The sequence below is a fragment of the Oryctolagus cuniculus genome, chromosome 15, assembly GCF_964237555.1.
Source record: "Oryctolagus cuniculus chromosome 15, mOryCun1.1, whole genome shotgun sequence".
Classification (NCBI taxonomy): domain Eukaryota; kingdom Metazoa; phylum Chordata; class Mammalia; order Lagomorpha; family Leporidae; genus Oryctolagus; species Oryctolagus cuniculus.
Window position 1 is genome coordinate 42,343,976 of NC_091446.1, and position 15,111 is coordinate 42,359,086.

At 39.3% G+C, this 15,111-nt stretch overlaps 1 protein-coding gene across 7 annotated transcripts in view; it reads left to right on the forward strand.

Annotated features, from left to right (window-relative positions):
• The window catches only part of RNLS (renalase, FAD dependent amine oxidase), a 306,577-nt gene extending 293,737 nt beyond the window's left edge, over positions 1 to 12,840 (forward strand). For 6 of the 7 annotated variants that reach the window (XM_051823356.2, XM_008270153.4, XM_070057647.1 and 3 more), the window contains one exon: positions 12,517 to 12,840. In XM_051823356.2, the coding sequence (XP_051679316.1) occupies positions 12,517 to 12,669 (153 nt within the window). In that variant the 3' untranslated portion in view covers positions 12,670 to 12,840. The remainder of the gene's footprint in view (positions 1 to 12,516) is intronic. The other variant, XM_070057646.1, reaches the window with a different exon arrangement.
• The last annotated feature ends 2,271 nt before the right edge of the window (positions 12,841 to 15,111 follow it).

The window sequence follows — 15,111 nt, forward strand, 5'->3', positions numbered from 1 at the left end:
GACAGAGACAGAGAGATCGAGAAAAGAGAGATCTTCCATCTGCTAGTTCACTCCCCAGATGGCATCAGTGGTCAGAGCTGAGCCAGGGCAAAGCCAGAAGCTAAAGAGCTTCATCGGAGTCTCCCATGTTGGTGGCAGGGTCCAACATTTGGACCATCTGCTGCTGCTTTTCCCAGGCCATGAGCAGAGAGCTGGACCAGAAGTGGGGCAGCTCAGATGACCCTGTGCCCATATGGCATGTGGCATTGTAGGCAGCGGCTTGACCTACTGTGCCACAATGTTGGCCTCACAATTTTTTCTTATTAGCCCCATTCTGAGTGTTATCTTCAATGATATGTTAAGGGTTAAGAGATAATCTTTTAAAATTTTGTTTACTTACTTAGTTCATTTTATTTGAAAGGCAGAGAGACAGAGACAGACAGATATATAAAAAGTTCTTCCGGGGCCAGTGCCATGGTTCAATTGGTTACTCCTCCGCCTGTGGCACCGGCATTCCATATGGGTGCCAGGTTTCTAGTCCCAATTGCTCCTCTTCCAGTCTCGCTCTCTGCTGTGACCTGGGAAGGCAGTGGAGGATGGCCCAAGTGCTTGGGCGCCTGCACCCGCATGGGTGACCAGGAAGAAGCACCTGGTTCTGGCTTCGGATCCACAGCGCCGGCTGTAGCAGCCATTTGGGGAGTGAAACAATGGAAGGAAAACCTTTCTCTCTGTCTCTCTCTCACTGTCTATAACTCTACCTGTAAAATTAAAATAAAATAAAAATAAAAAATAAAAAAAAATTTTTTTTAAAAGTTCTTCCATCCACGGGTTCTCTTCCCAAATGCCCACAACAGCCAGAGCTGAGCCAGGCCAAAATCAGGAGCCCAGAACAATCTGGGTCTCCTGTGTGGGGTGCAGGACCCCATGTACTTGAGCCATCGCCTGCTGCTCTCGGGGTGTGCATTAGCAGGAAGCCAGCATTAGAAGGCGAGATAGGACTTGAACTCAGGCACTCTAAAAATAGATGCTGATATCTCAAGCAGCTGCTTAACCACTGTACCAGATGCCCACTCACCAAGAAATAATTTTATCATAACTTTTCTTAATCATATGGCAAATATATTCCATGTATATGATTACTTCTATGCCACAAAAACCTGAGCAAAGAGAGTCAACTGTTTTAGTAATAGTTTTAAAGATACTGACCAGAATTGCCTGGATCACTCAGACAGGGTTTCTTTTCTCTCTGACATTTAGAACTGTCAAAAATGTATTTACTATTTCCCAGAAACATGTGCTTGAAGGATTATTTAGAATTATATCCGTGAATGTCCACAGCAGCTTCCCCGTACACTGTGGTGACAGCACAGGCTGTACATCCCACACACATATACATGTGCACACTCATCCAGTTATATTTTACAGACATTTAAAGCTATTCTTTACAATGACATTTTATGAAATGAGGGTGAATTGGCTGAGTGGAAGGAACCATCTTCACTTCCCATTTGAAATCCAGGCACATTCAGATGCTCGTGGTTTCTTTGCCTGGTGTCTACAAAAGGTGAGCCAGTGGAATTCTTCACTTTCTGGGGGTGATTAAGTGTGTGCTAGAACAAGAGTGCAGGTACCAGGATAGTTGCCCTGGGCAGTGTAACTGCTCAAGAACTGGGTTAAAATGGTGAAGGATCAAGTGTGATGAATAGAAGGAGGTTAATAACATGGTAATTTGGAAATAAAAAGCAAAATTTAGAGTCTGAGATATCAAAGATTAATTTTGATAGAAGGTAAAAATTCTACCCCATTCAGAGACCACTTGAACACTGAGATTTTAAAACTTTCAGAAGTTTGAATTCATTTTTTGTTGGCCCATGTGTATACATTCCTTGAGCAAACTTTTATTCAACATGAGCCATACAATGGCATACCATGAATACAAAGAGGAATACAACACAGCCCCCATAGCTTGCTTTTTTGAGGACTTAGAAGACTTTTAAAACATCAAATGTTTTCTTTCTAAATTGCATTTTAATGAGTTAAGTGTAGAAGAATCAGCAACTCCCAGAGGGACTTTTTAAAATAGGCGGAAGGGATAAGAACATCACATTTTGAATTTGGCCAACAGAAAACACTTCGTACATTTAAAAAAAAATGTGTATTCAACTTTAATTTCCCAGATCTTCCTTTCCTATATCATGGAAATTTACTTAGTGGTTTAAAGTATTGTTCCTGTTGACACAACACTGAAGTCCCATCTTTCTTAGAGTGCTTGGACTAATTCTCTTTCTATAAATATTGGTATGTAAACAGACATTTTCATTGACATCAGAATAAGTTCTGGTCTCCTTTTCATTTATTTATACTTCTCTCTGTTTTTGTAAACAAGCATATGATAGATGCTATAATCAATGCCCTACAAAATATGGTTAGAATGGGGAGATATATACAGAGAATCAATATGAACCACATTTACCCTTTAGGGCACGTATGATTTGAAGGTAGTTATTTATTCTGTATTTGATCAAGTCTTTTTTTTCCTAATCTGTATTTTTCTCCAAACCTTTTATGGTGTTACCTGAATATCTAGCCTCAAGTGAGCACACAAAGAATGTGTTACTCCAGATTCTAGTTCTACCTAGATTAATATGTGTATGAAAGAAAGGCTGTCCAGGTTTCTTGGAAATAAGTCTTACACAAAATTACATTCCATTGTTAAAAATTACTCATGCACTTGCCAAGGCTGAACTCAGTTTCCGGTGTCACGTGAGATTATTTATGGCTTTTCAAAGCTTCCCTTAGTTCCTCACTGTCTACCCCAACTCTCTCCTCTCGATAGAAATCACTCTTCAGGCTGACAGAGACTCTGTGCTCTTAGCCATATCAAGCCACTCCCCAGAGCAGTGGTTCTGAGTTTTTATTTCACAGACCAGTAAAGTCTCTCTAAATGTTTTGGGAACTAATACAATATAGCCATCTTTTTAATCTGCAGTTAAAAATTTTAAAAGTAAAATACACAGTTATAAGAACGTAAAGAAAATAATAAAAATCAGTGAAAATATAACCTCATAACAAATTCATAAGAATTATAAAATAATACATTTAGCACTCTGAGAAACTTTGTAATTCATTCTTGTTTTTTCTCATCTTGCCTTGAATTGCCTTTTGGGAACCTTCATGCTTTGCATCGGGTTTATAAAAGAATAAGCTAAGCAAATATTTAACTTCTGCTGTTTATGTACCATGGCATGGATTTAGGTTTACACTGGCAGCTGAGTAGAGGAAGGCAAGGAAGTGAGAAATTGTATGAATCAGCTCCATACCATCTCAGTCTTCATAGCTATTCATCATTGCCAGTGTGGTCAGTACCTCACACACACACAGTGGACAAGGCAAGGGGATTAGGACTCAGAGTTTGCCTCAATCAAGGTAGTGGACAACTCGGAGGCAATAAGATCTCCCTGTATTCAAAACAAGTGAAGCAAAGAGTCACCCCCAGATACTAAAATGGATAAAGACTTTTTAAACATAGATGCAGTGTCTGTATCAAAATCACAAGTGATGGCTTAGACATCTCCATCTACTGTCAAGATTCATGCATACCCCAAACTAATTAAATGACCCACAAGAATGTAATGTATTAGAAAAAAGCAGTAAAATTCTCTAGTCTTTTTTAAAGCTTGGATCTTTTTTTAATGTGACTCATCTCATCTGGTAGTCCCCTCTTATCTGAAGAGATATGGTCCAAGACCACCACTGGATTTCTGAAACCATAGATAGTACCAAACCCTATAAAACACAACAACCCCAGTTCTGTGACCCCCTGGCTGATGGAAATTGACTGTGTAATGCAGACTGAGTTTGCAGGCAGAAGGGCGTATGCATGGACACAAGGGAGACAGCATGGCTGAGAGAGATTCTGCTGACCGGCTCCCTGGGGAGAGCTGGAGGGAGGTTTTCTTGGTTTGAGAAGGCATGACCATCCGCTTTGTCTCTGGCTGTCCCACTCAACACATGGTACTTTGGTTTGCACCCTCCTTGGCGTTCTGCACAGGTGCAGTTGTTTTTCTTGCATATAACATGCTCAAAATGGTGGTGTTACTCACTACCACCACCCCAGGAAGGACATATATCGATGGTAGCAGCCTATTCTGGGCACGCCTGCAGGTGGGGGAAGTCCCTAACAGTGCAGTAGGGGGGTCTTTTACAATGACCATCTGTACACACCTTGCTCCTGATTGGTTTGGAGCTGAATATAGAAACAGGTCAGTAGGTGGATACATGTATAGTCTGAAGGGGCTTAATTTAGTGAGTCCTGTTTCTATTCTCATATATACTATCATTTCCTATATGTACATACCTGTGATAAAATTTGCTTTATAAATAAAGCACAGAGGGGGCCGGTGCTTTCGTGCAGTGGGTTAAAGTCCCAACCTGCAGCAGCAGCATCCACATCCCACATCGGTGCCAGTTTGAGTCCCGGTTGCTCTACTTCCAATCCAGCACCCTGTTAGAGAGCCTGGGAAAGCAGCAGAGGATGGCCCAGGTGCTTGGGACCCTGCACCACATAGCAGACTTGGAAGAAGCTCCTGGCTCCTGTCTTCGACTTGGCCCAGCCTTGGTCATTGCGGCCATTTGGGAAGTGAACCAGCAGACAGAAGATTCTCTCTCTTTGTCTCTACCTTTCTTTGTAACTCTGCCTTTCAAGTAACTAAAATAAATCATTTTTAACAAAAGCACAGTAAGAGTTTAACAACAATAACTAATAATTAAGTAGAATAATAATGACAATACAACGGTAATAAAATTTCTGTATGTCCCCATCCCCTGACTGCCACAAGAAGGACAGTGTATACACCATGGATATGCTGGCCAAGTAGATGATCCATATCCTCGACAGCGGGAGGGGAGAGAGGGACAGCATGAGATTTCTCACGCTACTCAGAACAGTGCGCAATTTAAAAATTGTTAAGTAATTTATTTCTTGAATTTTCCATTTAATTGTTAGACCACAGTAGATTGAGGTAACTGAAACTGCAGGTGTAAGGAGGAGGAGTTACTCCTGAATATATAGGATTCAGTGCTATCCCAGGTTTCAGGCATCTGTTGGAGTTCTTGGAATGTATCCCACACGAGTACCAAGTATTGCAGGACACACAGGTCATTGTCAAAGGAATCATATTGCTTTCAAACTTAATTGTGTTTTTAAACAGTTGGAGTAAGTTTTTTCACAAGCAAAGGCAAAACCTCACTAACATGTGAAGATCTTAAAAAAAAAAAAAAAGCTTAAACTCTGAAGAGGTACCTTCCTTTCATGCAAATAGTGGCTATTTCAGTGGCCTGAAGAACTGCTGGGCCCTCCACCACATTCAGCTCTTCAGCAAAGGTGCAAGTGCAGAAGACAAAACTACAGACATTTGTCCCGTACTACCCTTGATCTTAGCCAAAAGGCCAAGAAGCAATTCTCTCGTACGAAAATAATGAATTGATGAAAAAAGGCTGCATCCTACATCATAGTTTTAATTTAGATCAAAATTGTCTCCATTAGAAGCATCTGCCCTTTAGAACTTACACCTCAAAGGAAAAACACAACTCCAGAGCTGAGGCTATGAAGAATAATGGAGTGCCTGAGACGATGCTGACCGTACTGGTCACTTTACTGTGACTTTTATTGTTTTTAATCAGTGCTTGGTTCAAGGTTCCATAGGTTTTGAGTCATCTACTCCAACTCTATTTGTCTCACAAGCCCTGATATTTTTAGAACTGTAGTTATAACCAAAGCACTTGTATATTATTTTCACATGACATGCAAAACCTCTCATGTACTCATGAGAAAGGGCAGTGATCTGGAGGGGGTTTTTAGGTTATTAGAAGAGATTGTATTTGGGCTTCCATTGTAGAGGAAATGGCTTTTACATGATCCTAGCACTGAAATATCTCTGGCTCGAAAAAGGCAATGCATCAGGCTATCATGGTTTAATGGGAAAAGAGAAGAAAAATAGTAAAGAATGTCTAATTCCTTTATTTCTAATTACATGTTCATTGTGTAGTCTTCTAATCCAGGGTTGGTATATAGGATTCCTCTCAAGTGCCAGCTCCAATTGACTGATAGTGGCTGCCTGAAGCGCTGAAGTGAGAAGGATGCTGAGGCCACTTCTGGGCTATGTGGGAAAGACTGCCACAGTTGATTAGTTATGTCTGTCAGGAGTTGCCACACATGTCACCCCAATAATCTATGATGTAGCTGAGGAAATTTGCCCTCCAGGATGAATTGTCTGGGAAGACAACAAGACTTGGTTCTGGAATCAGTATATTTAAACTATAATTGAACAAATCGATTCTCTGATAATCAGTCTGTCTCACTAGGGACTGCTCATGTGGTTGAGAAAACGGAGGGTTTAAACCAGCAATGCTGAAGATATTTTAAGTCCTGACACCGTGGTGCTGCCTACTTGAAAAGGCCCTGATGGAAAGATCCCGCCATTCACGTTCATCTTGTGACTTGTTACACATTTACTATGAGGGACCCACCCTGGCTCCTTCCTTACCCAATTTTTGTCAAACTCATGTTTCATCAGTCAGCATGTACCAGGAGACAGGCAAGATATGGTTTTCACACATGTGAACTTGATTATTTCTGGTGGTCTTCAAGTGGGCAGCTGCAACCTCTTGATCTTTAATTAACAAATTATTTAAGGACTATTTGGGGAAAGACTATGAGGCCTGGTTGCTGTCTGAAAACCTCTTTCCCACTGAAGAGAAAAATGCATAATCCAGACTTGCAGAACAGATGTCAGCAACTCAGAGGAAAACCCCAGAAAGTAATCTGGTGGAGCTCTCTCGTGTAAGAAATACTCCATTGCCAGTGCTCTGGATGGCAGAGGACAGATGATGTGGGAAGAGCACGGGTACCGGACATCAACACCCTTGAGTTACAGGTGATTCAGAGAAGTCCGGTTCTGAATGTGAAGACGGTTTTGGAAAGGCTGAACTAATGTTTTTCTCTTTTATTTTCTCATGTTTGCAAAAGATCTACATGTCGTATCTAAAAGCTTTCCCATATAAATCTAAAAAAGTGTAAAATACAACTTTGTGTCCTATTGACACCTTTTTTTTTTCTCACTTGTACATGGAATAATGGTTCCTCTTCCAATTGATGGTGTCTTAAACTCATTAAAATGTGGTATATTTTGCACCCATAACACCCATGAGAAAATGTGGCAGCAAGAACTCAATTAATCATAGGTTGCTGTCCAAGTTCCCTCAGGAAGTTAGTTATATGTCTAAGGTTAGAATTTACAAGATCTTAAATCTTGGCTAGTCCACTTGAGCATCACTTAATGCACATCTCAGAAAGTTCGGTTTTAAGTAACCAGATTATGGGCTGAATGACCAACTACAGCAGGTCAGCCCAAAATACAGCTGCTCTACCTGCCAATCAATAACTTTGTTCCCTGCAGTTACATATCTTATATTCCAAGAACATGCTTTAGTTGTCAGCATTGGTTTGGAAAGAAGATGATTTGTCACATGTGGCACTGGATTTTTTTTTTTTTTTTTTTTTTGTGAACCCATCTACTGTCATTTTGTGGAAATACTCAGCCTACTATGATACTCTCTCTTTTTCTCTTTAATTTAATCCTCACATCACAGGGACATTTTCGTTACCTTTTACAATGAATAATTATGATACAAAGAAATTATTAGCTTGAAGCATATAAAATTGATAATATTGTACCATTTAAAAATATTTTGTTTGAAAGATAAATGAGACGGATGAATAGACAGATGAAAGAGATGGGGGGGAGAGAGAGAGAATCCCATCTGCTGGTTCATTTGCCAAATGCTTCAAAGGCCAGGGCTAGGAATATAATCTAGGTCTCTGATAAGGGTGGCAAGCAATCCAATTACTTGTGCCGTCACATTAGCAGGAAGCTGGAATCAAGAGCTGGAGTCAGGAATCAAAGTCAGGCAACCTGACGTGGGATGTGGACATTTTTACTGCTAAGCTAAATACCCGCTCTCTTTTACTATTTGTGACCCACAGAATCAGACAATTTCTATAGTTCAACTTAATACAGACATACGAGACATTCACATAAACAGACCAGAGGACAGCCTTTCATTCATCATTATTGAGAATCTTCTAAATATAATAGCTCTTCCATGTGAGCCTCTGCCCAGCTGTACAGGAACCTTGGAGTAACACCTTTTCTGTAGCTGGTTCCCTATGAAGACCATCATTCGAACTACTCCATAAACATTTATTGCACATTTTAATATGGACTAGGCATTGTTCTTCGCCTTGGATACAAAGATTAGCAAGTCACACTCCCTACCCTTAGGAGCACACAGTCTAAGAAGGGAGACAGGCACAGACACAATTAGTGCAAAATAGCAAGTAACATAATAGACATAAATAACACACTGAAAAGGCATTTGCCCTGGCTGGCAAGGCAAGAGGATCTCAGAGCAGGTGCTGGGTCTTAAAGGAAGAGCAATTTACTTGTCAGCAAAGAGGGGGAATGATACATTACCCAGAAGAATGACATATTCAAAGCCATGGGAGCACAACAAAGATAAGTTTGAAAAAACTCTAGTTTGAATGTAGATAGGATGTATGGCAATGGTGAGAGAAGTGACAGGAAGCAAAACTTGAATGCAGATAAGATCTTTGGCATAAAGGCTCTCCATGTGGTGCTAAGGACCTTGTATTTTATTCTGCAGGTGGAGAGAAATCACAAAACACATTCACAAGAATTTAAATTGCTTAGAAGTAGAACCACCTTTTAAGCTTTGAATTTATCCACCCAGTCCAGTCATCATCTCAGTTTCCGGACGCATTAGCGACCCCAGAGCAAGCGAGAGTTTTTTCTGACCAGCCCTGGCCCAAATGTGAGCCAAAGCAACCTGGATTTCCAAGAGGTTGTTTCAGCCCTGACATCTCTCTTAAACACAGTCATTGAGCTGCGGTTCCTCACTGTGGCTGGAAGCATAGCCAAAGACTGCATTATTGTGAGAGATTGTGGCTTTGACAATTAAGGGCTCCTCCACTGCAGGCCTCTTTACTTCACTTGGGTGAAGGAGCTTGCCAACAAGCACTCCATGTTTTCATATTTTCCTCATTGGGTAATTGCAAAGTGGGTGATTCCACCTAAATGCAGTGAGATTGATTTCATCCAAACTGCCGACTGGCTAATCAGTGGCCCAGTTTTCCAGCCATGTGCTCTGGCATCTGGCATTTACCACTCATCAAATTAAATTACACAGCACCAATAAATCACCAGCTCACGACTGGGCAAACCTTTTTCCCTTAAGCTCCCTCCTGCTTAATACTTGCATGTTTAAGTATCACAGTTTATCTATACAGGGACGTCAGCTGGAATGTATAACAAATGAACCACAAATGGAGATATTTTTGTGTGTATGTAATTATACATAGACACACATATATATGTATATATGAATATGTAGCAATGAGTTATCCTATTTATATGAATTTCCCAAATGTATAAAGCTGAGTGACTATCAGTATTTTTGTTTTACAAATTATACATGAGTGACTACCAGTATTTTTGTTTTAAAAATTATACATACATACACATATACATATATATATTTATATATATGAATATGTTATTCGATTTATAAGAATTTTCCAGATGCCTAAAGTTAAATGACTAACCAAATATGTTTTGTTTTATTTAAATAGAGTCTTTTTGGAAATGTTTCTAAAGTGTTGGAAGTATGGTTCTGGCGTCAGTATGCTCTGTTTGGATCCATGTCTCTTCTTCTACTAGCTTTCTGTCTTTGAGCAGGCAACAATATTTCTGAGTTATCTATAAAATGAGAATAGTAGTATCCACCTCATAGGGTTGCTGTGTGCATTATATAGGGGTAGCCACACAAAGCATCTGATATGCAGTGAACATCTGAGAAAGGCTAGCAAGGAATACGTGATGCATGTTAGAAGTGGTTCTTGAAAACTGCAACTATCACTTTGTAAATTAATGATGCAGGACAACCAATAGCTGATGCCCTCAGGACCTATTAGGAATCAGAAAGGGATTTGCCCCTCCACTAAATGGCCCAGACTGGCAGACTTCTTCCCCATCTTTTCTTTTCTTTTCTTCTTCTTTTTTTTTTTTTTTTTTTAGTCAACACCTCTTGTTTTCAGACTTTCACTTGTCACAATCTGAAATTGCTAACATCAATAAGCCTAGAAGTTTTTTTTTCACCCTTAGTGTTTTAGTGACAAATCAAATAATCCAATTTGTTAAAATTCTATCTAAAGAAGCAGTTAGGAAAACTCGAATGAATGCCCAAGTCCATGTTCTGTATGTAATATTTTAGCTACTCAAAGATCTTATCTGCTGATTTCAAGATTACCTGCTATCTGTGATAGATGATGTTGCTATAAAATGATCTCCAGAATATGTGAATATGCTCTTAACATAATGTCTGCATCTGAGTGGCATAGGGCTCCAGAAGTCCTTTAGAGGTTCGACAACAGCAACAAAAATAATTGTATCACCTTGGGTTTTTTTTTTTAATGAAGTATAGCATACAAATAAAAAGTATATGTGCAAAGTTTTACTGCTTTAAAAAAAAAAATTTAAAGACATGTACTAACTTGGCCTACCGGGGACCAAAATGTCAGTACCACAATCCATATAGTATTATTTCTTGTTTTTGTTTTTTTTTGTTTGTTTGTTTTGCTTTGTTTTGTTTTTTTGAGAGAGACAGAGACACAGAAAGAGCTACATGCTTTCATTCACTCCTACCCCGACCCCTCAAATGCCCAAAATGTCCAGGGCTGGGCTAGAGCTACAGCCCACAATCCAGATCTCCCATGTGGGTGGCAGGAGCCCAAGTGGCTTGCAAACATCACTGCTGCCTCCCATGGTCTGCATCAGCAGGAAGCTGGAGTCAGGAGACAGAGCCAAATACCAAACCCAAGCATTCTAATATGGGATACAGTCCTAACCAGCATGATGGCCATCAGGCCAAATGCCTGACCCTTCTTTCTGATTTTTAAACAAATCCTCAGGAACCTCAATCTACTATTATCCATGAAAACATCGTGGATAAGACCAGAACTTCCATGTAGTAATCTATGTGAGGGTTTCCCTCAAAGTTGTGCAGTGAAGCAATCTTGAGGACGATTGCAATTGCAATATTATTATTATTATTATTATTATTATCATCACTACCGTTATTTTGGAATTGTGGTATGTCAGTGGCCAAGTCATTCTCCTACTGAGAATATCTTTTTTAGGAATAACCTCTATGTCTTTTTTATTTTATCAAATATTATAAATTAGATTCTGCAGAATAAATTTCAGATTTCAATTGATTCTCCCCTTTGGGCTCATATTAGTAAATTCTTCATTTTCAATAGACATGTTTTATTTACTAGAGTTTATATGTGTAAACTTTGAAACATTGTATCCCTCTTATCATACCTCTCTGCCACATCCTTTCTCCAGTCAAACCTCTTCCCCAACACACACACACACACACACACACACACACAGAGTGACCTGCCCCACAGTTCCTATGCACGTTTTTTTCTCTCTTGCCCATAGACTGTAGATATTTGCACATGCTGCTCCTTCTCCTTGAAATGACCTTTCCTGTTTCTTTGAGTGGAGATACCCACAGTCACCTACATGGATTGACTGTCACAAATAAACTCATTCATGAAAGATAGTATGCAAATAGAACCCATTCTGGAGCATAGGAGGTGCTTAACAAACAACAGAAGGAAGTCACTCCTTGCTTTGGGGTCAGTCTTCATCTCAGGACTAAGTTCTTCTTGAGGACAGGGCAATAAATTTTAAAATTCTCTGCTGTAATGCCCAGAATACAAGGCTTCAAAACATAAGTATTTGAGGAAGGTAGAAAGAAGTAATGGATGGAAGGAAAGAAGAAACAGTAAAAGGAAACAGAGAAGGAAAGAGGATAGGAAAGAAGGAAGAAGGAATCCTTTTAACTTGCTCTAACAGAATTCTGTGGGCTGGGGGGCTTATAAACAACAGGAATTTATTTCTCACAATTCTAGAGGCTAGGGAGACTAAAATCCAGGTGCTAGCAGGTTCCATGTCTGATAAGGGTCCATGTCCTCACATGGTAGGAGGGAACTAACAAGCTTCCATGGACCTACTTTATAAGGGCACTAATCCCATTCATGACATCAGAGACTCCATGACCTATTCACCTCCCAAAAGGCTTCTAGCTCCTAATACCATCACCTTGGGCATTAAGATTTCAATATATGAATTTCAGGAAGACCACAGCACCTACTAATTTTGATGTTCAGACTTCTGATTATCTTATATAATAACTAAAAGTTTAAACATCTGAAAACATAAAGGTAAATAGCTGGACTAAGGGAGAAGTTCAGGGGTTCTTGGCATGTCTCCCCCACTCCCATGCTTTGAACTTCTCCATGTAGAGATGCTTTCCCTGGGTGGGAGTTGCTATGACAGCACAATAGAGCGCAGAATGTCAATTGCAACCCTTCTTTTATCATTTCAGGTTACAAATGCTGCTGCCAACTCCCCTGGCCAAATGACTCTTCATCTCAAACCTCTCCTTGTGTGTGGAGGGGATGGATTTACTCATTCCAACTTTGATGGCTGTATCACTTCTGCCCTTTGTGTTCTAGAAGCTTTAAAGAATTATATCTAAGATTCATATATTTTTTTGCACCTCTACTTTGGGTTTTTGTTATCACAGTTTTCTGTTATTGATTATTCTGTTTTCAATTTGTTTGAATGAAATTACTGGAAAAATTGTTCTTCATTTACTGTCATCTTTTACTTTGCATACAAAATAAACTTTATAATTTTGAAGGGTGCAGCCAATGTTTGAATGAAAATTCCCTTTACCTTACAACTTTCTTCACTTTTCTGAATTACCATAACTACTCCTTGTTGGAGCAAAAGTGGTTATTAAGAACAGCAAATGGCCCTCCCCCAAAATTGTATTAAATCAAAGTAACAGTTCAAATGCCAAAGTCCTTATTATCCACTGGAAAATTTCAATGACTTATAGGGAATAAGCACTATCCAGGCCTCATTTTAAGTCTTCAAATGTGTCCATGGATCAATATTTTTACAAATTACTGAACCACAAGATTTCTTCAAACTGTGGATAAGAGTATAATTTTTGTTTTTCAAGTATCTCCCAAGACAGTAAGTGATCCTGAAATGTAGTTCATACATAGAGTCCTCAAAAACTTATAAAAAATTATCACAATGAAAAAACTATACATGAAATTTCAAATTTTTTCACCAAAATAAACTAATCTTTCAATTGCATTTTTCCATGAACTTTTTGAAGTCCTTGTCATCTTCCTGGGATCACAGTTTGGAGGGCAACAAGACTGACAAAGAAATGCCCCTTTAGATTTTCAGAAAATAACAAAATTCAATTTGATTTTCCAAGCGACAGTACTTTTTTAACTTAAAACAAATTTCTGTCTTAATATGGAAGACAGAAATTAGGGAACTGGTGCTGTGACACAGCAGGTAAAGCCACAGCCTGCAGTGACGGTATTCCATATGGGCCCCAGTTGAGTCCCAGCTACTCCACTTCAAATCCAGCTCCCTGCTAATGCACTCTGGGAAAGCAGTGGAGGACAGCCCAAGTCCTTAAATTCATAAAACTTAGAACAGAAATTAAATAGAAATGGAGAGGAAATATATTGACCTTTACCTTTTTTTGTCCCCTATGGCTGGTGCTATTAACTTTATGTGCCTTTCAGTATTTGCTGTGGCATTTAGACTCTGTCAAGTTTAATGAATTTTTTTGTTGCTCAACAAAAAATTTACTGAACCAGAAAACCGAGGCACTTAATATAGCTCGGCATTTGCCAACTTAGTGGTTCAGTATATCACCCACATGCTTCAGTGACTTGACCCCATGAATTGCTGGCTGGAGAGAAATTGATCCCCAGTATTCCAAACAGGCTACCTGTTGCTAATTTGAAAAGCAAAATGGTAAGTTCTATTTTATCATTTTGAAAGGAAAGAAATCACTGTAGCCTCTCAAACTAAGAAAAGCCCAACGACTTCTTATCTTGGTAGTGTTTAAAGTGTCACACTTGCCTTCTCTTTCTCTCTCTCTCTCTCTCTCTCACAAACACACACACACACACACACACAGGCATACCTTCTAATGGATCTACAGGGTGAGTTTTGTGATTCCATGGCTTATGACTACATGTTTCCTTTTAGCAATAAATTGGTGAAAAAAATAAAATGCCTACTTGTGATTATGTTGCTTATTTTGCATTCAAGGAAAGGAAAAAAGAAATGGATACAATCCCAGGTACAAAACAATGGGAAAAATCATGGTTGTTCTCATTGTTAATGTTCCAAATTTGATTAACATTTGCCTTTACTCTGACGTTACCCTTAAAGTATGGGAGAAATGTCATTTAAGTGTATTTTGTTCAACAAACATAATTCTGAAGCCATTTGACTGAAAGCATCCTGAACCTTTATGAACAACGCTGTATTTGTTTCACGAATTTTATCCTCCAGAAGAGATAAAAATGATTTATAAAGGTAGAGTGTGTTACTTAGACAAAGTATGCTTTTAAGCCATTAACTAATGACTTTTAATATCTGTTCATTCTAAGTGTTTCCCTAATAATTCTGCATATTTGATAAGACTTCAGCAAAATGAGAAAAAATGAAACTCTGCTTAATCTGTAAATCATTGTCACTTTGCTATTGTTATCATTTTGGAAACTCATTTGACATTTTGATTTTTCACTTGCCTCTTCCCCTTTGGAAATGAAATGGATAAGGGAATGTATCTCCTGCTGGAAGTCATCCCAGGAGACCATGAAACTCAGGGGGCCAACGTGCCCTGAAAGGCCCCAGGGTTAAATGCCAAGCTCCCCTGGCAGATGAGGGTCAGCAGCATCTAGCACAGTTACCAAGGTATATGTGTGGATGTCAGTCCTACAAGACCACACGTCATCACAGTACTTCCAAACAAGAACTTGTATTAATCAAGCCAGCCAAGGAAGGCTGCTGTGTTTTGAAAGGAGCGTATACAAGTGAGAAACGGATTGAGCAGTGGGGTGATTTAATACTTGTTAGCTGATAAATATAGCCT